This window comes from Gymnoscopelus braueri (assembly GCF_963280865.1).
Source record: "Gymnoscopelus braueri genome assembly, chromosome: 3".
NCBI classification, from domain to species: Eukaryota; Metazoa; Chordata; class Actinopteri; order Myctophiformes; family Myctophidae; genus Gymnoscopelus; species Gymnoscopelus braueri.
The window spans coordinates 11,696,944-11,723,365 of record NC_137612.1 but is presented as its reverse complement, the minus strand read 5'-3'; the positions used below and the strand labels follow the sequence as shown (position 1 = coordinate 11,723,365).

Sequence of the window (26,422 nt, the reverse complement as noted above, 5' to 3'; positions counted from 1 at the left end):
CAAGGACCTCATTGGGCCATTATTTGATACCATTTTGATCTCTGGGACCCCAATCTACACTGTAGTATCATCAGTTTTAATATAACTCTTGAGCATGGTTCCATCTGTACGCTCTTGTCTTGGAGTTACAGACACATAAGGGTACATTTGGTTAATATTCCTAACTATCAATCATTTGGCTGGGGAGGGGACCCCCTGGAGCCCCTTCAAAGACCCCTGGCGGTCCTCTGACCCCAACTTTGAGAACCACTGCTCTAGTCTACACTCAGTTGGGTAATATTTTTCTTTGCAGTCTATGGTGCCAATGTGAGTTTAATATTAAACCTTGGTTAAATAAATTACCTCCACGGCCACCGTATCATTTTGGGCGGGGCCTCACAATAACCTCTGCTGGAGACAGCCAATGAGAAAGTGCCGTATTCGCCGTTAGCCAATCACATAGGCTGTTGTTCAAAAACATTACGTCATGGCTCGTCATAGTCTCGTGCGCTTGCGTAGACAGTCGCAGCATGACAGCTGCACGCGTGTGGAGGAAGTGAGGTGACTGACAGTTTAGGTGTCGTTTTGCCGGTGTTCTCCTTAGCGCTCCACTGTCTGTCACTGCAATCAGTGCGATGTCCTGGCTGTTTGGACTCAACAGAGGTCAGCCTGACCCACCGCCCGGCCTGCCGGAGCCCCCTCCACCTCCTCCCCAGGCCGGCGGCGACTCTAGCGGCGGCGGCGGTGGAGATAAAGCCAAGGACAAATGGAGCAACTTCGATCCAACGGGACTGGAGCGAGCAGCCCAGGCAGCCAAGAACCTGGACCAGTCTCGTAAGTCATCTCAGGGCAAACACTAAATACTTATTTTAATAATGAGTCGTAACTGTTTCTTAGCAGCATGATTGATGACTCATGTTCACAACTACAGTAGCATGAGATGTAGGCAGCAGCACCATCATCATGCTCTGTCTCAGTCAGTGAATCAGTGATGATGCTGATGCAACATCTATCGTAGAGGGTTGAACTCACTCGACCTTCTAGGTCATTCTAGGTGAAGAGTGCAAAGGTCACAAGTCGCAAACTTGCCTCACGCTCATTCCACTAGGCCTGCCAACATCAGACTGAGAATCAAGGAGTTTATTATATTTAAAAAACAACTTTTTAACAGAGTACATGTAATTTCCTGTGTTCTGGTGAATTTTGGGATTTTGATACCAAATCAAGGAAAAATTACAAGAAGATGTGGTTGAAATCAAGGAGACTCCTGCAGAATCAAGGAGGGTTGGCAGCCCTGCTTATGTCCATTAGGTTATATATATATATATATATATATACTCATATTTTGTATGATAATCACAATAATCACTTGATTATCAATCATGATGAGTGATCTACTATATAATGTAACCCACAGTAACACTGGATCCTTATTATAGGTTATAGTAATACTGTAAAGTCATCAATTTTAAATTGAACTGCTGTGTTGGACTATAGCCCTGTGTTGTCTCTGAACTTCAGGTCATGCCAAAGAGGCATTGGAACTGGCTCGCATGCAGGAGCAGAGCGTTCAGATGGAACACACCAGCAAAATAAAGGTACTGTCAAAGTTCTCTCAACAGATTTCATAGGAAAGTGATGCATCACTTTTCTGTAGTGCTGAACGTGACCGTGTACACCCATTTACAGCATAGGCTCTATCTTACACACCCGGCATATAACGGAGCACAGCACAAGTGTCCTTGCTAGTTTACAACCTACACTAGAGTTGTCAATTTTCATGCCCAGCATCCACATTGTGTAAAGTAGCAAATCAGTGCTTCGGTACTTGGGCTCATCTGTGCGCCCATGCCCAACCACACCTTGGTCTTGAGGTGTGGTTGGGCACATTGTTGGTGCAGCATTGCTTCTAGAGTGAGCAGAATGCGATTGCGCCATAGACCCAACAAAAACCTGGTCTAGTCCTGTGAAGAAAAAGGGAATGTCTGCACACAATTGCTCTTTTTGGTTAATTATTTAACCAAAAATAGTGAACAACGTTTTGCCTGTGTTGGGCTTCCCTTTTTCTTCACTTGGTTATTTTTGGGTCCAGCACTTGTTTAAAGAACTGTGGGAATGTGCATGTTTTTTTTCCACAGTATTTTCCTGCTAATTAAATGGCGAATAAGATTAACTAATTCAAAAACAAAAATAACGCACACATCCTCCGTCTTTGGTGCTGAGCCAAACTGCAAAAGCAGAGCAATCCTACAGGAAAAAGAAAGGGCTCGCAACTCACTTGAAATCAAACAAACTGCTAACCTGAAGAAGACTGCAAGGTTGAAACATCGTTTGTTTTGACTGCTGTTTATTACAGTTTTAGAGCATTTAAAGTGAGTTGCGAGCCCTTCCTTTTTCGGAATAAGATAACGCATATATAGGCACGTTCAAGTGCATGTACACTCTTCTTGCAATCAATATACAGCTGAATTTACAGGTCGTCATGTTCAACACATCACTCACGTTCAGCATGGCATTGCTGTAGTATGTGTGTTCAACAGATTCTTGGCGTTCCTTGTGATGTTATTCCTGTTCCTTTGTCTGTTATTTCTGTTCATTTCTCTGTTGTTTATGTTCCCTTGTTGTGGTGGTAGGAGTACGAGGCTGCAGTTGAACAGCTCAAAGGAGACCAGCTACGCATCCAGGGAGACGAGAAGAGGAAAACAATGAATGAGGAGACCAAACAGCATCAAGCAGTGAGAATTAAATCATCATGAGGGTCTGCTTTTGACAGAATTTCAGTGATAAGATGTACAACCCTATGATCCTATGCTTGTAGGATCTTTTTTGCCCCTCGTCTAAATATTTTGAAGAAAATGAATTTGAACATGGTTAGGGCTGGGCAATATGACTTAAAATCAATATCTGAATTATTGGAAACCTTTACCTCGATTATTTAATTAACAAAGCGTTATTATTTATTTTTTTGGAAAACATTTAAATAAAAATGAGCAAGATTAAGTGGATTCTAAATAACTGTTTCGATATATTTTCAGTTAATTGCCCAACCATGGTGCATTATTGAACCAGAATGATGGTTATGAGTTCTGTTAGTCCAGCAGGGGGTGCTATATTTTGGTCAGTATGGTTACTGTCTTTTCTGGCCCATCACAGAGAGCTCAGTACCAAGACAGACTTTCCAGACAGAGGTACGAGGACCAACTGAGACAACAGGTTGGGCCATATTCATTATATTACATTCAAATTAGTTTTTGCCTGGTGTAATTAAAATCTAATTGGGATTTTGTTTTCTTACAGCAAGCCATAAATGAGGAAAACCTTCGCAAACAAGAGGAGTCGGTGCATAAACAGGAGGCCATGAGGAAAGGTATTGCATTAGTATTGCATTAGCCTCGCTCTGTAAAGCCAATCACACAGTGGTGGGAAAACTACAGATTAACACTCCAGAGCAGTTGTTCTCAAAATGGGGTCCAGGGACTCCAAGGGGTCTTTGAGGGTGTTCCAGGGGGTCCCCAGCAGAATTAGTTAAATGGCATGAAAATCAGTCTTAACGGTTAACCACTTTAACCCTGTTTTATACTTAGGCTATTAAAAAAAAGCAGATCGACCAGCTTACAACACGCGTCGATGTGACATGTTGTGAGCTTGTAGATCTGCTATTTTCAAAAAAGAAAAAAAGAAATCCTGAAAAATTATATATTTTTTAAATTGATTCCAAATTTTGAATTTTGAAAAGCAATTTTAGCAACCCTCGTATGGGGTCCCTGTCAGAACATATTTTCAGATGGGGGGGGGGACCACCACAGTCTAACACGTATACATTTGTGGGTCCTTGACATGAAAATGTTTGCGAACAACCACCTCTCTAGAGGGGAGTTTCATCCACGTGTCTTGTGTCCTGGTTTACTCTAGCAACGATAGAGCATGAGATGGGTCTGAGACACAAGAACGAGCTTCTGCGCATCGAGGCAGAGTCTAAAGCACAGGCCCACGTGGAGAGAGAGAACGCTGATCTGATCCGTGAGCAGATCCGTCTGAAGGCTGCAGAACACAGGCAGACAGTTCTGGAATCCATAAAGTAAGATACACTATTACATATCGCCTCTGTCGGGTGGAAACCTTGTACAGTATGTCTAAAACCATCACTTTTCAGGAAATTGGAAAAAATAACTTGTGTTCCAAAGTATCTTGTACTTATTTAGTTATTTAGTCATAAGCTCTTGTTAATACTTTACTTTTCATTGGTTAAATATTTATAAAACCCACAGACAGACTTTTTCCAAACCATTTTCACTTTTGCTGAAAAAAAAACGTTTTCAAACGTAGCAAAAATAGGAGACAATAAAATGCAAAAAGAATCATGAGAATTTTCAATGGAACAATTAGAAACCAGGACCAGGTTGTAACGACCAATCTTCTTTTAGGACTGCCGGCACTGTGTTCGGAGAAGGTTTTCGGGCCTTTGTGTCAGACTGGGACAAAATCACAGCTACGGTGAGACATCTCTTCATCTCCACAATGACTTTGTGAACCGTCTGATCTATCCTACTGGAAATCTATCCTTTATTTTTCCATGCTCCCCCCCCCCCCCTTTTTTTTGGACATTTTTTTTTAATTTTTTCATGCTTTTTTTTGTACATAGTGGTATTTTTTCTGTATTATCTGTATTTTCATGTTGATTTTTGAACTGTTTGGTTGCTACTATATATGTCTATGAAATTAATTCAAGGACCCCAACGGAAACAAGTCCGCAAGGACTTTTTTGGCCGGACCTTTTAGACAAAAGCATTATAAATGTAACTGTGTTGTTTTACATTCTTTTGCCTAATAAAAATTTAAATCAATCAATCAATCAATCAATCAATCAAAGAAAAATATGTTGCTTGTTAAACCCTCATTTTCCAGTTCAGACTGGGTAATCACTTCAGTAAAAGAAACATAGATTAAGATCTTTCCATACCACTATCAAGAAAAGCATGGGCACAAGTTTAATTGGGAATTCTTTGTAATGTTTTCAATTAAACAAAGGTTATTTTTGATATAATCTTTCACTGGATATTTTTCACAATAACCATTTCACGTAAATGTGTTTTTTGACAACTTCTCTAAACACTTTCATTTTATTTATTTTTATTTGGGAGTGTCGGCCCAAACACTCAGCCAAAATGACATACAGTAGGTACCGGAAATGTATTTATTTATGTATTTTACTGTTGATAAACAGTACACTGTTCTGAAAACTTGTTGTTGCTTTCCAAAATATCCTCGTGCACTAGGACACTGCAGCATTCCTTTTTCAGCGATCCTTTAATAGACAAACGCTGAAGTGTTCCTTTAATAGACAAACGCTGTAATGTCCACAGAGCTACTAGGGTTGTCGCTAAAACTAATATTACACAGTAGGACTTTAACTGATTATATTAGTATTGTCCTTTGTAATAATTATCTGTTGACAATAATCAATACTGTATTGAAACTCTGAATGCTGTGCAAATCTTCCCTCACTTCACCAGGTAGCAGGACTTACCCTTTTAGCTGTGGGAGTATATACGGCCCGCAATGCAACAGGAGTGGCAGGGCGCTACATTGAGGCCCGGCTTGGGAAGCCATCGTTGGTCAGAGAGACCTCCCGCCTCACTGTTGCAGAGGCACTCAAGCATCCCATCAAGGTAGCACATTTAGGAACAGTTTTTGGTTCATTATTTGCATTGTGGTTTTATATTGCATTGAACATAACCACTTACATATACTTAGTTGACCGGGATCCCCAAGGGCTCAATACTTGCTCCTTTTTTCCCTCTACACCAAATGCTATTTCTTCCAATTGTTCGCCTCCAGTATAGGGATGCTAGGGTTCATGTGGTCAAGCATACACCTACTGTATGGTTTTGTTCATCTCTATGTGATTACTTGTTAAAGATGCAGTGCCATCTAGACCTATAACCCAGTTATTGGATGGAAAAAAACCTAAAAGACAGGATACAAAACAATAATGGCCAATGTGTTAAAAGCTGTATCTTGTGGACACAGTACACACACAAGAGCTCTTTATGATTATGTAATTTCAGGTTGGTACCTTACAGTAGAACCCACCCACTGTAGTCTCACCAAAGCAGCAAAATAACGGTATTTTTAAACACACAAAAATGCTGGGGTACTTAAGAAATGTGTGGATTACATAGATGATTGAGAAGTTCCACATTCTTTCATTCTATAGTTGCTATACTGTACATTTTCTGGTGGTTCATGTGCTTTCACATGTGCTTTCACATTCGCCGCAAAATATATTATTTTGAGCAATGCATTTTATGGTCTTGATACTTCAGAAGTTCAGTTTGTTCCTATTCGCCCTAGTTGCCAGAGAGGCTTGCGGCTTACAATGAGAAACCAAAAATACACAGGCACATTTTAGTCACATCATCAGATCTAGAGAAGTAATGTTATACTCCATAGACAAGTGACACTGCCTCTTTAACATCTCTTCTGTCTCTCTACCTTCACCCCTCTTAGGTGGCCAGACGGCTGAAAAGCAAACCTCAGGATGCCCTTGAAGGAGTTGTGCTCAGTGTAAGTGCCAGTACTTCATGCTGATGAGACTTTGTACCATAAAAGGGCAGATGTGACAAATACAGATGTGTATTTATTTTTCCTACAACCACTATAAATGCATTTTCTTCTGGTCACTCAGCCGTCCCTGGAAGAGCGTGTGCGTGACATTGCCATAGCAACTAGAAATACAAGAAAGAACCGTGGCCTTTACAGAAACATTCTCATGTATGGACCTCCAGGCACTGGAAAAACTCTCTTTGCCAAGGTAAATGCAAGGTTGCAAAAGATGAACGATGCACACACATTATGATCATAATGCATGTGTGGTTTTATGTGTATATGGCAGCTTTACACTACTGTGGGGTACTTTTCTCTGTTTTGAGCAGAAGCTGGCAATGCATTCTGGTATGGATTATGCAATCATGACGGGTGGTGACGTGGCGCCTATGGGTCGTGATGGTGTGACTGCAATGCACAAAGTTTTTGACTGGGCTAATACAAGTCGCCGCGGGTAAGCAATTCTACAGAACAAATCCACTACACTGATAAACACCTTCCTGGTACCAAATTAACTACTAAAGCCTGATTTATAATTTGTCATACGACCGTGTCGGGTGCGATGCAACGTGTTTGAACATGTAGAGCTGCTACGACAGACTAATTAAGCATTAAGACCAAGTTAAGCATATACTGTAGGCCTAGCCTCTTTGAGAATGTTCGCCTATAATAACATAACCAAAATAGGGAAGCTCGGGTTAATGTGTTTTTAAATGGAGCCTCAGATTATATGCCCGAATATAAAAGAACAGAATGATTGCCCATTGTAATACTGACAATATAGTAATAATAATAAATGTATCATGTCTTTCTCTTTTGTTCTAGTCTGCTGCTGTTTGTTGATGAGGCTGATGCATTCCTTCGCAAGAGAGCCACTGTAAGTCTGTGCTTTGTACATTTCTAGGTGCAGTATCTTTATGCCACGTATTAGCGCTCCCAAAACACGCTATCATTTCCCCTTGTTATTATCAGTTACTTCATTTGCATTCTGTCTGTGTCCTTGTTTTTAGGAGAAGATCAGTGAAGACCTCAGAGCCACTTTGAATGCATTCCTGTATCGTACTGGAGAACAGAGCAACAAGTACTTCAATTTATTCACATCATACTCTCTGACTCCATATGAACCTCATATATGTATCCCCCAGGACACTATAAAACACCGTAAAATCCTCAGTCAATTTGACTCTGAAAGTGTACAAATGGAACCAAAAGGACAAAGACCCTGGTACTCTTTTTGGAGTGAACCACTTAAGCCTTATTTTACACTTTGTTGTACGATGGTCCCCAAAAATGGGGACGCCTCGGTTAAACACTAAAGGTCCTTGCTCACCGGGAGCGTCATGAATTTTACATCAAACTATTAATTTGGTGATGCCTCATTCATACAGGATGATTTGTAGTGCGTGTTTCTGATGTACTCCTGAAACAAACAGCTGTTTAATTTAGTGGGTCCAGTGCGTAAGGACCTTAAGGACTTTTACTTGTGCGGTCAATTGCTACTCTCATTCCAGTGCCCTTGCCATCTGTACGTTGTCTGTAGGTTTATGATGGTTCTTGCCAGCAACCAACCGGAGCAGTTTGACTGGGCCATAAATGACCGTATCGATGAAATAGTGAACTTCGCTCTACCAGGTCCTGATGAGAGGGAACGGCTGGTGCGACTGTACTTTGACAAATACGTGCTAGAGCCGGCCACCGGAGGGAGGCAGTGAGTATTTAAACTTGCACAGCAACACAGGTGTTTTTTAAATGGGCCTCTTAACCAAGCCACTGCTCGCCCAGATAGAATCATGACATTAGTTCCACTTGCACACATATTTACACTTCTGTAAATATACTGTAAATATAAATCTATATGTGCAAGTTCTCTCTCTCTCTCTCTCTCTCTCTCTCTCTCTCACACACACTCTCTCTCTCTCTCTCTCACACACACACACACACACACAGTATCTAACCTCCCACGTATACACTGTAACATTTTCAGTGTTAATTTATCCCTGTTTTAACTGAGAGTGTCCAATGGACCTGTTTTACTTACATTTGTTTATGCAGAGTGATATAATGGAGTCCTTTTTTAGGTGTGTGTGTGTGTGTGTGTGTGTGTGTGTGTGTGTGTGTGTGTGTGTGTGTGTGTGTGTGTGTGTGTGTGTGTGTGTGTGTGTGTGTGTGTGTGTGTGTGTGTGTGTGTGTGTGTGTGTGTGTGTGTGTGTGTGTGTGTGTGTGTGTGTGTGTGTGTGTGTGTGTGTGTGTGTGTGTGTGTGTGTGTGTGTGTGTGTGTGTGTGTGTGTGTGTGTGTGTGTGTGTTCATTAGCTTAGGGCTGTGTAGATACAGGCCCTTTTTGAGGTGGTGGCTCAGAAACAGCCTGTTGTGAAAATGGAGCCCAGCCAGCCATGCTGAGGCATTAATTACAAAGCAGTCTTAGGGGTCTTGGCATGTGACACACACACACACGGACACAACACACCATGCAACAAAAGCAGGACATTCCAGCCGCCAACCCAGTAAAATGTCAACAATTTGTTAACCACTTGAACCCCAGCATCTATATTCTGGGGGGAACATCAGCCAAAAATAGCCGATCTAACGGAAAAATCATAATGTTTTTCATCCTTTTTCTGCAGGAGGATGAAGCTGGCCCAGTTTGACTATGGAGTGAAGTGCTCGGAGATTGCAGTGCGCACAGTGGGCATGTCAGGCAGAGAGATCTCCAAACTGGGTGTGGCGTGGCAGGTCTGTATTGTTAATTAAAAAAATTGTTTGTATATGTTTTAATCCACAAATATATTATTTTATATTGCCACAAAGCTAAGCTTGTAGTTCTGCTATTTTTGCATGAAAAAGTATATAATTGGACTTAAAGTGTATAATTGGACTTAAAGGGGTCCTAGGTTGATTTTGTAGATTATTTTTCCCGGTTCTGGTTGAAAACGATAGCAGGATAAAAACATGGCAGTAGTACATGGCATAGAACACTGTGATGTAAGCAGTACAGTGCTGAGTGCTTACATCAGCTAATTGATGTGCTTATATGCAGCTAATTAAATTAATAATGGGTGGGTTACATTTATGTGTGATAATGTGCAAGCATTGACCATTGGCACTTACATGGTTCTGGGCACACCTAAATCTATCATACACATTATACATTTTTTTTTAGCTTTAGCTGCGTTGCTTACTAGCCTGTCCTGCAGTAGTTTTTAACTTTAAGTTTTGAACTGGAAAACTAGCTACACAATCAGCCTAGGGTTTCATTCCCCTTTTTAAGTGGTTAAATAACACTGCATATATCCACGTGCTGCAACATTGTTCTCATTAAGTAATGGAACGTTATGGACGCCGGTGTGTCATGCTCTCCCAGGCCGCAGCATATTCCTCTCAAGATGGTGTCCTAACAGAGGCCATGATTGATGCTCGTGTTGATGACGCCGTCAAGCAGCATCTTCAGAAGATGGACTGGCTGCATGGAGAGGGAGGTGACGGAGGCAAGAGCGCTCTACCTCTCCAATCTGGACCATCAGGCATTGCTGGCAAAATGGGCTTTGACTCTTAAGCCTCACAGTCAGATCTGTGATGCTGGATCGAAAGACCCCAAGTTTAGGTGATCTTGCTGCCAACGCTCCTTGTGAGGGTGGGACTGAAGGGTTAAACTGTTCCTTCTCCTCCTAAGGAGGCAATTCCAGTTTGAGATTTGAGATGTAATGCTCAAATCTCAAAATGCTAGACCAGGGTATTGGAGTGTCAAACGTTTAGAACGCGTGTCTGTGTGACATGTTCCGCAAGACTGCTAGCAACAGCAATACAATATACACAAGATAATACAGGACTCTGGTGAATGAAAAAGATTAAAAAGATAGAATCAAGTTTTAAAAGTACAGACCAGCCACACACAAAAAAAAAAACTACTGTGGCAGCAAAACAAACCTCAGCAGCAGTGGGGGGCTGGTAGTCTTACGTGGTCTTACTGTTGGTCTTACTTTGTACATGTCTGTCTCCTACCTATGTTACACAAGATATGAGGCAGTACATGGTAACAACTTCTGCCATTTGTTATGGCTGAGACATGAGTATAAAATACTGCATAATATGTAAAGATTGTAAAAGTGTATTTTACATTGAAACCATGTGTCTGTAATTATATTGATGTTGTGCACAGTGAGAGTTCTGTTCAAATAATGAAAGTGACTGTTTTTATATAAAAAAGTAAATGTTCCCATGTTTCTTACAGACTTATTTTTGTAAATCACGTTGGTTATCACATGAGACAATTTATCTTTGAAATCTTTCACTTAAACTAAAATATGAAATTTCTCATTATTTATGCTTACACAACAACAAATATTCTAATTTTGAGCCCTAACTGGGTCATGTCAGACCCTAGAAAATCTTAAGCTAAGCTTAAGGTGGGGAAAGATGCAAGAGACTTGACATGTACAATAATGCTCACTGTTTAAATCCAGTGTCAAGCTTTATTTAAAGAAAGTATTTAAAATTCAAAGACTGACAGGTCATCACAGTGCGGCAGGGTGAGAGGAAGGGTCAAACCTAACTTATGCTTCGTCATATGACGGTGTTGTGCCCTGAAAACAGCAGAGCTAATGAAGGGATGCATGGACGCGGAATGGATGCGTTGTGAGCTTGTAGGTCGGCTATTTTCGGTACGCGACGCCGTCATACAATGACGTATCAATCAGCCCTTAAGATCAGTTGAGGCAGTAATTCATTTCCTATGGGGAAAACCACTTGGGAGTTCAATATTTCACAGTAATGGCTGATGACCTGAGACAGCCAATCACATTTCCTCTTACAAAGAAAGTCAAGGGCATGAAGTGGCCCCTGCTGTGGCTACATGATAAAACCTCATCACTGTCGCACACCACAATACACAAGGTGTTGGTTCAAACCATTGACTGTCAGAAAAAATCTTAAGTCTATTCAGCTTCAATGTTTACACGTATGTCAGGTCCCTACAAAATACAAACCTCATTATTTCACAGAATTCTATTTAATAAGCACTCTCAGGCAAAATCTTTTAAATAAACCCCTCATTTAGTTTAATTTGTGTCCTGTACATAATGTTTACTTGTAGTTCATTGGCAGCTGACTGGATATTGCCGGATAATCACAAATCCCCAGTGATGAACCGTAACTCGTACAATAAAATCCCTGGATTTATTTTGCTACTACTCCTACAGATTCTGTCAAACTCACACAAACTGGTAAACATTATCTCTGGGTCATGTGATCAAGATGTATCAGTTTGATTTTTCAGATCCCATTCCAAGTGACTATGACTGCCTTCCAAAGTTTGCGGGCCCTGGGTAGGCAACCCGGCCTGGCGGAGACCTTTACTCCGAGTACACATTTCTAGTTCACAATGTACAGGATTAACTAATAGTTAACAGTCCGATTAAAACATCAATAGCATACCTTGGGGAGAAAAGACATAGCTGCTTTGTTGGAATTTTTTTTTTGATAGCTGTTTTGTTGGTAGATGCAGCCAGGAGCACTTGAATCTTTTAGAACTTCCAAAGGCATAAGTAGGAGCTTTATCAGTTAAGATGAACTGGTGTCCTACTTAACCTGTGAACCCTTGTGTCCCTATTCTGGGCAGGGCATAATAGATGAACAACATTCAGTGAAAATAGCAGATATACGAGCTTGTAGATCTAATAGCTATTTTCACTATTTGACATAGAAGTATATAGGGTATAGTGGTTAACTTGCGCACAGTGTCCCCATTTCAAAAAGTTTAGATCTTTGCTATTCAGTCTTATTTTTCCACGTTCTTTATGTGGTGTAGTGTCTGGTTAGCCAGTATTGCTAGATAGGTTTTAGTGTTCAGTAATCAGTAGGTAGGCACATCGAGGAAGAGAACAAAAATAAATCACCACAGCGTCATGGTCGTTGATCAAGCGGAGACATCTTGACACTCTATTCTAATAGATGGCGTGGCTTGTGGTGACCATTATGGATCAGTGTTTGCTTGACGTGCGTCATGTTTCCACTGGAATCCCCCATCTGTCTCCAGTGGCCCCATCTACACAGTTCCTTTATGTTACAGAATGTGTCGACCCATGACCAAGAATCAACATCTGGGGAAAAAGACAAAGACTGGGTTTGTGATGAAAAGACACAGCATGCAAAGACTGGAAATAATAGATGAAACTCAAAATATATTTGAACCCAGTTAGAACTGACCCTGGTTCAATTGTGTGGTTTAATTAATGTTAATGAAGTTTTGAGAAAATGAACGCCTGAGCAAAGAAATGTCTAGCAAAGAAGAGAAATGAAGAGAGGTTAAGACATGGATACCATTCTAATAATGGTGTCCATGGAGGAGAATTAAATAACATGAATTTGACGGGTAAGATGGGAGGAAGCAGCAAATCAGAATAGACAGCCAGTGAGAGAGGAGGGGGATGCTCTGAATTTGTACAGACAGCAAAATGAAGAGTATGCATCATACACTCTAAAATCCTGAACGTTTGTTTAACCTTGAGAGTGTACCCGAGAGGATCAGGTTTAAATGAACACTCAGGATGTTAAAGTGTTATGTATGGCATTATAATTAGTTTATGAGTGCATTATAGTCATTCTAATGGCATAATACACAAAGTGTGCCAAAAACTCCAGAAGCCTTCTGAACACATTCAGCTTTTTATTTTATGGTTAAATGCTGAGCCTACCCTAAATCATTCAGCTATGTGTCATTTTCTCATGTCATATTTTGTGTTTATGATCTGCTCATAATGTCTTGTGATTCAACAGTGACTACTGATAATAATTCTACAGTGTTTGAAAGGGTAGTGGTATGATAGATAATCACCCTTATGGGTCACTATTAAACACTATTCAACCTGACATGACTATTTTGGGCATGTCATTATGGGCGGGGGGGGGAAATGTTTCAAATTTAAAACATTTCAAAATAGTTGATCTGAGCTTGTAGATTGGCTATTTTCGTTATTCGTCGTACAAGTACATAGAGCTTAGGTGATAAACTGACTCAGGATTTAGATACCTGATTACTGAATCTTTACCTTTCTCCTTTCATGGACATACATGCACACACATATGAAAGCATATATACACAAACACATTATGGGCGTTCCACAAGTGTAGAGAGGACATTGCTTTCTTTTAAAGACCCTTTTAAATTTAGAATTAGCTTACCTTTTATAGAATTGAAGTACTTTGCTGGGTGTTTTAATTGTGGTGTATATTTATGTATTGTATTGTCTTGTCTTGAAAGTATGCATTGACCTGAGCAAGACGATTTTCCATTGTGGATAATAAATACATCTAATCTTAATCTTAATCTAATATAATCTTAATCTTCACAGTGTTGTTGTCCAGTAAACAGGCTGTTAACTCACCGTTGTGCTGTTTGGCCTTCCAGGCCCTGAGGACAGAGTTGACTGCTCCATCTAACCACAGCAAGCACCAGGTCAGACAGAAACCCATCAGTAGGCCTAATGTCAAATCAATCTCCTGCTTGGTCACACTCTCGGCTACGGATTTGGAATCCACTCTGGACTCATCCCCATCATACGGAATGACGTGATAAACATTGTTCCTGCAGGGAGTAGACATGTGGGAAAGAGAGATAGCAGAGATGGGCAGTATTTAAATACATGTATTTGAAATACGTATTATACGATCCTGGTCAGTATCCTGATCAGTATCCTAGTGTCAGTAGCCTTGACGACCTTGCAGGCTTATGCAAAGGCTGAAATGTAATTTAGATAGCATGTTATGTAGACAGATGCCAGGTAATTTGTAGGCCTGGCATCCTGTGTATAGCTTGTACAGATTATAGATTTTTCGATATTATACTGCTTAGACTGATGATAGGTTCTTGGTTTACCTATTATCCTAGATTACTATTCCTATGCATGATGTATTACCTTGTGTTTTCCTTGCGTCTGCTAAATGCCTAAATTGTAAATTGTATATGGTCAATAGCCTGGTGTGGTGTCAGTATCTCTGTGTCAGTATCCTGGTGAGTAGGCTATCCTGGTGTCTGTGAAGTACAGGTGTATAGGTACAGACAGCTCTGTGTAGGATTGTGCTTTCAGTCTCATGCCATAGTTCTTGTCTAGCTTTTGTCAATAACAAGGTTACTCTGGCCTGCATGTGCTCTCACACACAGTGGTAAACATTTTGGCTGCCTGCCCCAAACACCATGAAGAACACTCTGCTTGTATTAACAATGTATTCTTAGAAATTCCGACATAGAAATGTAATTTAGTTGAATGAATTGACTAATAATTGCATCAGTTTAGCCTATATAAAATGGATTTTCAAAATACATAGCCTATTTGTATCTCAAGTCCATTTCTCAGACCAGTATTGTGATAGAGGAAGAGACATTGAGTGATGAGGGTATGTTGAGTGCTATGGAGTTGGGGGAAGGGACCCACTCAGATGAGATGAACAGCTGATGCTAAGAGAACAGCGCAGGAACATACCACCAACACCTGGCCTCTGTCCCCTGTGGGTATAGTAGACTCAAACTGGATGGATCTATTAGGTTACTTCTAGTCCACAGACTATGCATACAGACAATAGGGCTAACTAAGTGTCTAATACTAATAGTCTATCCGTTATTAAATGAATAGGAACTGAGCATGGATACACAGCCTCCAGCCTGAATAATAAGAACTTTATTCGACGGTTGTGTTCTTAATTTTATATTTTTGTAATACCCACCAGATGCAAAAAAAAATATTTCCTGCACTGAAACACAGTGGCGTGTGAGTCCGTATATACTGTATGTCTTGTTATGTACTTTTGGATAGATGTTTACCTTCCGCACTTGCAACCACAGATGCGTTCTTCCCCACGGACATATGGCAAGATGTAGTTGTGAAAGCGGTCCAGAAGCGCGTTCATGTCCATCACACTAGCTGCAGTCTGCAAACAATCGCGGAGTGGGACATACCGACATAAATAGTATGGCCAAGAACATTCTATATTGGAAAATGCATGCTTTTATTTACCAATTTTAATTAGGATAATTTATTTGAAAATTAAATAACAGGTGCTTAACATCAGTTGACATCAGTTCTTACCATTAATAGCAAAGACCCTGAAATCATGAAGAGCATGGTGCGGGGTGCGTTGGGTCCGGTGCGCTCGTATCCAAACTCTTCCGTTAATTCACATGTCCGTGCCGTGGTCGGTGCGTTCCAGGTAAAGACAGCGATCACATGAGAATCAATCTGTCCACTGAGCTAATCTCACACTATCCCAAGTTCCCAACCCACCAGATGTTAGATATTTTCCATTGCACAACCTCTTGGGCATTCTTGAACTGAGAAGTAGCTGCGCGATGTCGATATGCATCCGTCACCGTCAGCTGCCCAGATGTTTTCTAGTGGGGAGGCGCTGAGCATCTCTGTGCGTTAAAGGAGCACTTCACCCCTGGAAGAAGTTTTCGGTCTTTTAATGAAGTTTAGGAGTCAAGAAACAAGATCCTGGGTTTTTTTTTTAAATAATCTGTGTTTTTAGATATCTAGTAATCTTCGCAATATTCGTGACGTTATTTGCATCATGAGAGATTGGTCTCATTCCTTTCCGCACTACATGTCTCGGCGTGTCTCAGTCAGACCATCTCAAAAGACAGCCCCAATGGGGTGTCCGTAACACTTTGTTCAACCTTCTTTCGCCACTCGGCCACTCCCATTAGCTGCGGCCAGCGGCCCTTGTAGAGTGAGGCATTACTTTACCTGAGTTATCTTCTGATAGTTGTACTTGAATGTTGACATGAAATAATAATCCTGTGTAGTGTTTCATAAGCGCAAGCTTGAAAAAAAAAATACAGCGTGGAGTAGCAGCGCTGGTAAACAAACACCGTCACGAAAGGCTAGGATCATAATACCAAGGATGTGACAGTGATGTCAATACTATGCGACACGGAAGTGAAACTGCATGAAGATACTTATATGTCCCAGTGATATGACATCACTAACGAATCCTTGGACATAATATGTAACTAGATGAACGTTTGCGAGGACAGCCAGTGTTGCCAGATATTGTGAGAGAAATAAGCAGCCAGGTCTATGAAAACAAGCCCAAAAGAAAAATAACTATGCCAAGAGCACTTTACCTAGACATGGGATATTATATATTTGAAAATTGCTGATCTACAAGCTCACAACGCTTCGCAACCCATTGTGAGCTTGTAGATCTGCTATTTACAAAAAAATCTTGAGGGGGAAAAAGTCCAAAATGTGGATTTTTTGCAAAATATTTTTATTTGCTTTTCAAAATGTGGAATATTTTTTACACATATTTGTTAGGGGCTCCCTGCCACAAATTATAATTTCAGATGGGGGTCTGTGGAAAAATACATGAACATGTTTGAGAACCACTGGTTTAAACAGCAATCAAAACATTTGGAAACAAGCCCAAATATCAACTACATTTTAGAAAGAAGCCGCTTATAATAAGCAGACATGGCGACACTGGCATGCTGTTTGGATGTTAGGGATGTTATTGTTGGAGATCACACCCACATGGAACCTCCCCTGCCACAAGGCACCAAAGCATTCTGGGAGTTGAAGTTATAGGCAGTGATACGCTGTGGTCCCCCTGTGGTCCCCCCTGTGGTCACCCCTGGAACTTCTTCCAGGGGTGAAGTGCTCCTTTAAGGCTACTTACTGTGCGCTGTTGTTGACCCAGCTGCTTGATAGAAAGCCAAGGACATGTCATACCTGCCAACATCAGACCGTCCGATAACAGGAGATTTAGGGGGGGGGGGGGCTCTTGACCACGCTGGGGGTCCCCCCCAGAACATTTTTAACAGAGTAGATGTAATTTCCAGTATTCTGGTGGATTTTGGGAGTTTGACACTTTTATCAGGCTTTACTTACATAGGATCCATTAAAAAGTTAAAAGTAGCAATAAAAGAGCCATATTTCATTATAACATTTTGCTGGGGACCCCCTGGAATCCCCCCAAGGACCCCTGGGGGTACCCGGACCCCACTTTGAGAACCAATGCTTAACGCTTTTTGAAAGTCCTGAAAAAAAAACAAGACTAGCACAACAAAAACTGTAGATGGTGTGTCTTGCCAAATTATGTTCCGCAAGTCTTGTTTGTTTTTGTCGATCTGCTGTTTTTGCTATTTTAGAATGTTTATGCTGAAAAGTAACAGTTTTGGCCATAATGAGGTTTCCGCCAGACAATATATTTATATTGTACATGCAAAATTGCTGCTATACGAAAACATAGTTACTGCACTGTTTCTTATTTTTATTTTCATTTGTAATAAAATGTCACTGACACTGGTATTCTTCATTTTACGTATGGTCCAGTATATTATTAAAGTGTCCCTGAACAAGACACTTAAGAGTAGTTCACCCAAAAATTTCTTATTTTCTATCAATTACACACTCCATGACGATGACGCCTTGAATTCATGGAGATTTTTTTGTTTGACACATTCCTGAACACAGATTCAGACATATTGGTTGGATCGGCGGTGCCATGTAGGTGTGAGGGTAGCGTAGCGGTCAGAACCTGAGTCTAGTAGAACATAATCACGATTCAAAGAACCACTTTTAGCACTATTTAGCACAATTTTTGTTTAGTGTGACATATGATCTACAGCCTGTAGATCATGTTTACCTGTAGACTACAGGTAAACCATTTGAAAATGAAGTTGATGATCAAAGTGACAGCTTCAGCTTCCTAACATGTGCATTATGCTCATCAAGTCTTCATAAAATCGCTTCTAGTTTGAACACCGAGTGGCTAACAAGCAGTAAAATAAGCTAGTTGCGCGAATCGCACACAATCGCCCAGATATAGGCTTTACAGATTTATTTCACATATTCTGTCATCTAGCCTAATGTCTACCATAATTATCCGAGGCTATATCCAAAGCCAGTCTGTTGATTATCAGTTAATTAAACAAACAACTTTATAAAACAGATTAAAAAACAATGGAGGATAATTTATTATCTCAAGAACTTTAGTTATGTATGTTGTAATAAATGACCAAGAAATACAGACTGCTCTATTAAAGTAGCCTAAATTATTGTGGATTGCAATAGAATAGTAGACTACTTCAATACATGTACAACTTTACACAGTGTTCCAAGAATAAAGCATAATTGAAAAGTCAAATAAGCTTAAGAAAAACAAAGAGTCAAGATGTGTTTTTCAAGAGATGTTTGTTTTAGTGGATTCATATGTACATACGGAAATTCAGGCACTCTGGACTGAGCTTGCAGATTGCAAATAATTACAATGTTTCAATTATTTGACATTTACAAAAAGGAAAAAGAAAACAAAAAGACCATGCCCTGAAAGGTAGCAAATCTGACTTTAAATATGAATCAACACATATTCTTTAAAGAAAACAAAGTGGGGAAAAGAGAACCCATGGTCTCAGTTTGGTTATTTACTATTAAACCCCACATTCAATTATTCTAACCTACAACACTGTCGCACCAAAACACGCATTCAGCTCAATAATGTCCTCTCTGATCTCAATTAACACATTTACACTATCCCCAGTGAGGGGTCAAATGAGACATGTCATACACAATTACAATTCTGTCATTTGTAATATAAACTCATTTAGCATCAATGTGCAATAATAATAAAGAAAAAAAAACTGAAGAAGAAAAACTAAACCGAAGAACTATATTATCAGTTATCTGACAAAGGCGACTTGCTCTCCCTGAGGAGACGTGGGTGAGTGGTTTCACTGCAGGGTGCCCTTAGCCTGACCTTGATCCACACAGGGAAGGCAGCATTAAAGCAATGAACCCTGTTCCTCTGTGTAGAATAAAAAGCCCTCACAAATTCACTGCCGCCTTGGAGACAACGTAACTGCAACCCCACTACCCCCCTGAACTGAAAGAAGTTTGTGTTCATTTGAGTGGGTTCAGCTGCAAAACTTGGGCCCTCGAAACCTTCTGAAGTTATGTAGATATCAAATTATATTGGCATCATTATGTATGTCAGCATTATTTTGCCCATTCCTGAAAACAAAACAAAAAAAAAACTTACATTTTGCAGATACACGTTGTCTGTTCCAACAGCAGCAGTTGACCAAAAGCTTTTTGTGGGTGTGGGCCATAGACAACAGAGGAAAATAGAGTGTGTGTTTGTACTAATGTTTGTGTTGCGCAGGGGCATGTTTTTATTGCAAAACTTGTCTGGGCCATCAGTAGAAGCAGACAGTATGGAGGAAAGGCCTGTTGCTTTTGTCCTCAAATTCCTGCAGCAGCTCATCGATTTCATTCTCCATGTCGTCTGTGTGCTGGATCTAAAGAGTCAAGACACAGTCCACACAGCTCATCAGCACAAATGACTACGAAACAATCTAAATCTACCATGTTTTAATACTTTGTCAGTATACCATTGTGCAGTGGTGGAAAAAGTACTCAAATGTGATGCGTTGTGCGCTTGTAGATATGCTATTTTCAAATAGGCCATGTATAAAATAGGGCTTAGGTGGTTAATGTATGTTTTATAATATAATAATTTATATCTGCAAAGTAACTCGTAACTAAATTTTTCAAATAATTCTAGTAGAGTAAAAGTTTATTTATTTCCCTCTGAGATGTAATGGAGTAGAAGTTAATGTACTGAAAACTGGAAATACTCTAGTAAACAAAAAATACCTCAAAATCGTACTTAAGTACAGTATTTGAGTAAATGTACTTAGTTACTTTCCACCACTGCCATTGTGTGAAGTACAAACATATGCAATTCTAATAGTTCTCCATTTAGCATAAGCATGCTCTTCTGGCAAAGTGTGACTGTATAATGACACAGGAAATATATTCTGGCAGAAACTCACACATTGACACAGCTCACAGATGAGGAAGGCCCCAAGTGTGGCTTCTTCGTGATTGTCCTGAATATCTACGTTGATTACGTGCACTGGTTGAAACGTCTCCTGCTCCCTGGAGCTCAGATCTGTGGGGGTTCAACACTTGATATCAGTATGTGAACAGAACAGGGTTCATGTACAATAGAGTGTTGTTGACATTTCCCTCACATATTCACTGGTCACTGAAAAAGGTCACCGAAATGCCTATCAGATTGATTGAATACTTTATTAGACAGAAATGAAAAACAGCACTAGGTACAGTCAGACATATGAGCTAAACGGATAACCCAAAAAAGTCCTGGAGACTCGTTTCCATTGTGGTCCTTCGATTCATCAACATGGCATAGAAAAATAACACCAAAATACAATATCAACAAATATAAAACACTATATGTACAAAGTAGAAAAGGGGGGGGTACATTTAAGTCACCTCTTGGTTGTTTAACATGACATGCTTAGATTGATTTCAAGTTTAAAGCCTCACCCTCCAGCACTTGGTCGTAAACTCTCTCCTCACAGGTGATGACCAGGTCAAACAGGTCCTTACAATTCTGAAAACGTTCAGGTCTCGATTTGATCCGCTTGTTGCGGTCCAGCATGTGCAGGATTCCATTCTGTGTGTACCTGAGGAATCAGAAGGCTAAGGAACACAAGCAGGAGGAAGCAAAATGTATCCCATATATACAGTTCAACTCCCTCTTCACACCTGCAGAATGATGATTTCACTCACTGGCGTTGAATAGGAGAGAACATCTAGTAAAACACCATCTTATATCAAAGAATGTTTTTATGTGAATGCAGGGACTTCACAGACATCTTCATCCTCAAGAATATATACACTTGTGTCAATGTATACATATAAATAAAATATGACATCATTTGTGCATTACAGAAACACAGTGCCCTCTGGTGGTGTGTCAAGGGAACTATTTAAAAGCCAGGATACCACTATGACACCAACAGTATAGCTGTTCATGTATTACTTGGGGTCTCATCAATACAATTTTGACCATAACTTTTCAAATGTTCTGAAAACAACCTGGTGCATATCTACATTATTGCTTCATACCTCCAGAAAAACAAATGTATACTTTTCCACTACATGACTGAAATGCCATTTAATGGGAGTAGTTCACCCAAAAAAATACTTATTTCCTATCAATTACACACCCCACAGAGCCTTGAATTCATGGATTTTTTTTGGTTTTTTGTCGCATTCCTGAGCCAATAATTTGATGACCAGAGGTTGAGTAACTCAATTGAGTCTACTACTGATCAGCCACCCGGTCATCAAATTATTGGCTCCATGAATTCAAGGCTTCATGGAGTGTAATTGGGTGAACTACTCCTTTAAAGGGATAGTTCACCCCAAAAAAAAACGTTTCTATCGATTAGTCACCCCATGGAGACTTAAATTCATGGATATATTTGTGTTTTTGTGGCATTCCTAAGCCAATAATTTGATGACCAGTGGACCGGTAGGCAGCGGTTCCGGTTGGAGACACAAAGGAGACTCTTTGTATCTCCTACCAGAACCGCTGCCAGTCATTTATTGGCTTAGGAATGCTACAAAAACTAAAAACATATCCATGAATTTAAGTATCCATGGGGTGACTAATCATAAAAATCATTTTGGGGGTGAACTATCCCTTAAAAGTTTAAGGTGTATTCAATTGACAGCTACAACCAAGATTGCCATTGCCAGACCGTGATTATGCATTGGGCATGTCTGCCTCTTACAAATTGTAACTTTGATTACCCATCACATGAATAGATATTATTTTAACGTTTAACTCGCCTATCAAGTATGCAGAATTATAAGTTAATACCGAAGAAATAGAGTCCAAAGAGAAGCACGCACATCCCAACTAAAATGTACAGGAGCTGAACAAAAATACGTACACTGGAGGAGGAAGGGGAAGTCCGCACACTGTTCTTAGCTCCCAGTACAAAAGTCTCTAAAAAATAAATAAAAAAATTCTACTGAGCGCTAAGAACAATGTGTGGACTTCCCTTCCTTCTCCATTATAAGTAAATGCCATCATACAAATACATGTCATAGTAAGTCACCCATCTCTCCAATGCCGTGCTCCCAAGCCAACACACCGTCAAATATGTGTGTGTCTGTATGATTGTGTGTTATTGATGTGTGTATGAATGCAGGGGATACAGTTCCTTGTCCTTGCGGACCAGGTCGTTGTACATCTGTTCATATGTTGTTTTGAAGTCGTACACATTGGGCTTATCCGGGGCAGGGCCGGGCAGCTTCACGTGAGTCCCTGTCCCAAATGAACGCACAGCAAATCCACGTTTGCTGCAGAGAGAAGACAAAACGAAGGTTAACCATTTTTTTTACTGTACAGTCTATTTTAAGCATTTTATGTAAGAACATCTCTTTTCCATATTTGAAAAAGGAGTAGTTCACCCCAAAAAAATCTTATTTTCTATCAATTACACACCCCATGAAGCCTTGAATTCATGGAGATTTGTCACATTCCTAAGACAATAATTTGATGACTGGTGGAGTCTCAAAGAGTCTCCTACTGACTGATAACCTGGTCAACAAATTATTGGCTCAGGAATGCGACAAAAACAAAAAAAACCTCCATGAATTCAAGGCTTCATGGGATGTGCAATAAATAGAAAATAAGTTATTTTGTAGTTCGTTGTGTGAACTACTCCTTTAAGCAGTCATCCTACAAAGTCAGCTTTGATGAGGCTCTTCCCCAAGATGTGACAACTGTTAACTGAATGTTAAAGCTAAGTGCTGGCCTGTATTAAACTTATCAATAGTTAACACCAGTTGGGTTGAGTAGAGAGCCACCACAGCCACTTTTACTGCATGAGAAAATCCACAACGTCACACCAAAGTATTCGATTTTTTCAGCTGACCACTAGAGACTATTGAAAAAAGGCTTGATCCGTCAAACCGAATGCTTTCCATTTCCTAAAAAGGGTGCAGTGCCAGTAAACTACTGACAATCCGTTGTTCCAAGTCCTGGATTTACCCAATACGAATTGGACATTCGTGGTGTGCAATAGCTAAGCTAAAAATACATTTTTGAACAAACTTTTATTTGCCCAATAGAACAAAAGAAAAAATACAAAGGACAAAAGAAAGATCTGGGTAATACAAGCCACCCAGAGTTAGTTTACTCTTCCGGGAATATGTGTTTTTAAAGAGGGCGCTCGTGTACAGAAAACAGAATGTGGAAAAACCTAGTATCGATGTAGCAAAACTAAAAGTCACGTTTTTGAGGACCCGTATCAATGTTATGAAAACAAATGTACGTGTTAAAAGGTTTGATGACCACGAATAGAAAACAAACAAAAAATAACTATCACTATTTCAAAGTGAACGTGCGCCACTGCGATGGTAAAAGTGTAACGTTAGATCTGTCTGTGCAGATTTCCGAGGCCATTGTTGAGCAGTGATGAGGCCGAGTTGTTGTTGAGGAAGGCTGGATAAAACAACGACGTGGCAGCGGTAGAAGTAGAAAGAAACGTCTTGAATAATTTGCAGTGGCGGTTCTTCTCTTCTCTGTAGGCTCTGGTTCTTTTCTTGGTTCTGGTGGTTCTTTTTACCTGAGGATATTGTGCGCTTCCATACTGCGGTTCTGGTTACTAGAGCACACCACCGCCACGCGCAGCGGGTGGCTCGGCATTGCGAAAATCTTCGGTTTTTAGTGGAATATAATAATAAATGTTAGGATTTTTTAGCACTAAGAACGTTTGTTGAATCTCCCGAGAAATAGCAATAGAGAAGCCTCTTCTACATCGAACTAAACAACACAGGTCATTGAGCAGAACGGCTGAGCACTATGTCTGAGTATCTTTCACAAGAAGAGGCGAATGTTAAAATGGCGGAGCACTCTAGAGAGAGGAGGGCTAACGGCGACGACTACGGCTTTAAACGGTGACATCATCGGAGGGCTGGGTTTTCCCCGAACCATCAGAGGGGTCGCTTGTACTTCGTCGTACGGTGGTGTAGCGCGTCGAAAAGAGCCGATCTACAAGCTCACAAAGCGATGCATCCGAGACGCGTTGTGAGCTTGTAGATCTGCTATTTTCCTCTAAAAGGCTAAACGTATAAACATTATTATTATTATTATTTATTATTATTATTATCCACACGTATTAAATACAGAGGGAAGCATCTCTTTCAATGTACACCTTCAAGTTGTTAGTCCTTGTTAATTAAAAGAGAGAGAGAGAGAGAGAGAGAGAGAGAGAGAGAGAGAGAGAGAGAGAGAGAGAGAGAGAGGTCACCCATTCTTGAAAATGGGGACAAAACCTTAATTTTTTTTAAACTCTTCAATTTTGACGGGAAAATATATTTTAATGGTGTGTTAATAAGTAATCATTTGAAATGTATATATATATATATATATATATATATATATATATATATATATATATATATATATATATATATATATATATATATATATATATACAGTTTATTATTATTATTATTACTGTGTGAAGTTGTTTGTTTCCAGTTTGATTATCCATTCATCATTTTGGAATTTGTAAACATATAGCACACCACAGATGTAAATTATGCAATGGACCTTTTATAGTACTTTATTGACTGAATTGATTAATTACTGGACATAAGGGCAGCCTTAAGTATTTGCAAAGACTGTACACACGCATAACAAACAGGACAAACAAGTCCACCCAAAGATCAAAACAGTTACCTTTGTCCCTTCTATAATTTCATGGTGCAAAAAACATGCCTGAAGAAGGTCTATGACCGAAAGCTTGCTATATATTAAAAATACAAAAAATCTGATTTTGCACAGTTTTGAGTGTGCGGAGGCTCTCTTTAATTGTTCATCTGGCTTCATTTTCACTCCAGCACCTCACCCAAGTCTACTGGCAGATGAGCAGTGTTTTTTTTAAGAAAGCAAATTAATTCTGTTCTAAATGTAATTGGAGGTTACAGCCAATATGTAATTGTCTATGACATACGTACATGTACAAATCATATTACAAATACATATAGCCCTAAAGCCTAGTATATGTTCCATGGTACAATGTTGTCATGTGCAGAAAATAGCAGCTCTACAGGCTCACAATGCATCTCGTGCACGTTGTAAGCTTGTAGATCATCTATTTTCGGCATGCTACATCATTGTACAGCGAAGCATAAATCAGGCGTAAAGGAGGCCTAGCCTGGACAGAAGAGCAGATGAACTTCATGGATGACCATCCATGAACTTAGATTATTCTGCGTAACAGCAATGGCATGTACTCAAGAGTGTATTTAATAACATTCAGCAACAACTTAGTTTTTTTCTCATTCCTATTGCACTTCAAACATTTACAACATACTGACTTATACCAACAGTATAGAATGACCCAAAAAGATGCCACAGTGGCCATTGTGATCCATAGGCTAAATGCAGATAATCAATAGTTTTGGTTCGTGTTATTGTACTCATTCCCTGAAATTGTGTTTGATTTCAATCACATTTGGATGTTCATTCCATGTTATGTGGCTGAATAGAAAGGACCATTCCATTCTAGGACCACAATGGACTTTTTTGTGTTATCCATTTATCTCAAATGTCTGACTGTACCTCGTGCTGTTTACACTTCTGTCTAATAAAGTATTCAATCAGTCAATCAATCAAACAAACAAACATAATTATTAGTGTGAGAAGATTAGATATGGTTAATCGAGGATGCAATTGTGTTGCATTATGTGACTGAGATTTGTAGCTGTAGTTTTGTTTTATTGTTTATTTATTGTTGTTTGATGGTCTGTGTGATATAGTCAGTCAGTGGTGAGAGCGTGTATGATAGGCATATGAGTGTTGTGTCGCGGGGCTCATGATGTTCTCTGTGATGTAGGCCACCAGCAAACAGATGATGACCAGCATCACACAGATTGCTCCTCCAACAGTTGTCATGGCGATCACAATGTCCTGCATCCCGGAGGGAGCCACAGTAAACTCTACACAGTCCAGGTC

The 26,422-nt window shown here is 39.9% G+C and overlaps 3 protein-coding genes across 3 annotated transcripts; 1 reads left to right on the top strand and 2 right to left on the bottom strand.

The window, feature by feature from the left end:
* Positions 1-521: 521 nt before the first annotated feature.
* atad3 (ATPase family AAA domain containing 3) lies at positions 522-10,795 on the top strand. Its single transcript, XM_080424790.1, has 16 exons — positions 522-813; positions 1,501-1,577; positions 2,613-2,714; positions 3,133-3,192; positions 3,277-3,346; positions 3,892-4,057; positions 4,404-4,473; positions 5,493-5,648; positions 6,490-6,546; positions 6,668-6,793; positions 6,915-7,039; positions 7,411-7,462; positions 7,596-7,666; positions 8,126-8,293; positions 9,208-9,316; positions 9,945-10,795. Exons 1-16 carry the CDS (start codon positions 615-617, stop codon positions 10,134-10,136), a joined length of 1,800 nt encoding a protein of 599 aa, XP_080280916.1. The 5' UTR covers positions 522-614; the 3' UTR covers positions 10,137-10,795.
* A 604-nt stretch (positions 10,796-11,399) lies between these two features.
* Positions 11,400-15,782, bottom strand: tmem240b (transmembrane protein 240b; the record flags this gene model as incomplete). Its single annotated transcript, XM_080423424.1, has 4 exons — positions 15,661-15,782; positions 15,396-15,502; positions 13,963-14,162; positions 11,400-11,449 (listed from the first exon to the last, which is right to left on the bottom strand). Exons 1-4 carry the CDS (start codon positions 15,694-15,696, stop codon positions 11,400-11,402), a joined length of 393 nt encoding a protein of 130 aa, XP_080279550.1. The 5' UTR covers positions 15,697-15,782.
* Positions 15,783-18,751: 2,969 nt separating this feature from the next.
* ssu72 (SSU72 homolog, RNA polymerase II CTD phosphatase) lies at positions 18,752-24,306 on the bottom strand. Its single transcript, XM_080424820.1, has 5 exons — positions 24,027-24,306; positions 22,612-22,755; positions 20,926-21,065; positions 20,409-20,527; positions 18,752-19,871 (listed from the first exon to the last, which is right to left on the bottom strand). The coding sequence occupies exons 1-5, from the start codon at positions 24,104-24,106 to the stop codon at positions 19,770-19,772; spliced, it is 585 nt and encodes a 194-aa protein (XP_080280946.1). The 5' UTR covers positions 24,107-24,306; the 3' UTR covers positions 18,752-19,769.
* Positions 24,307-26,422: the final 2,116 nt, after the last annotated feature.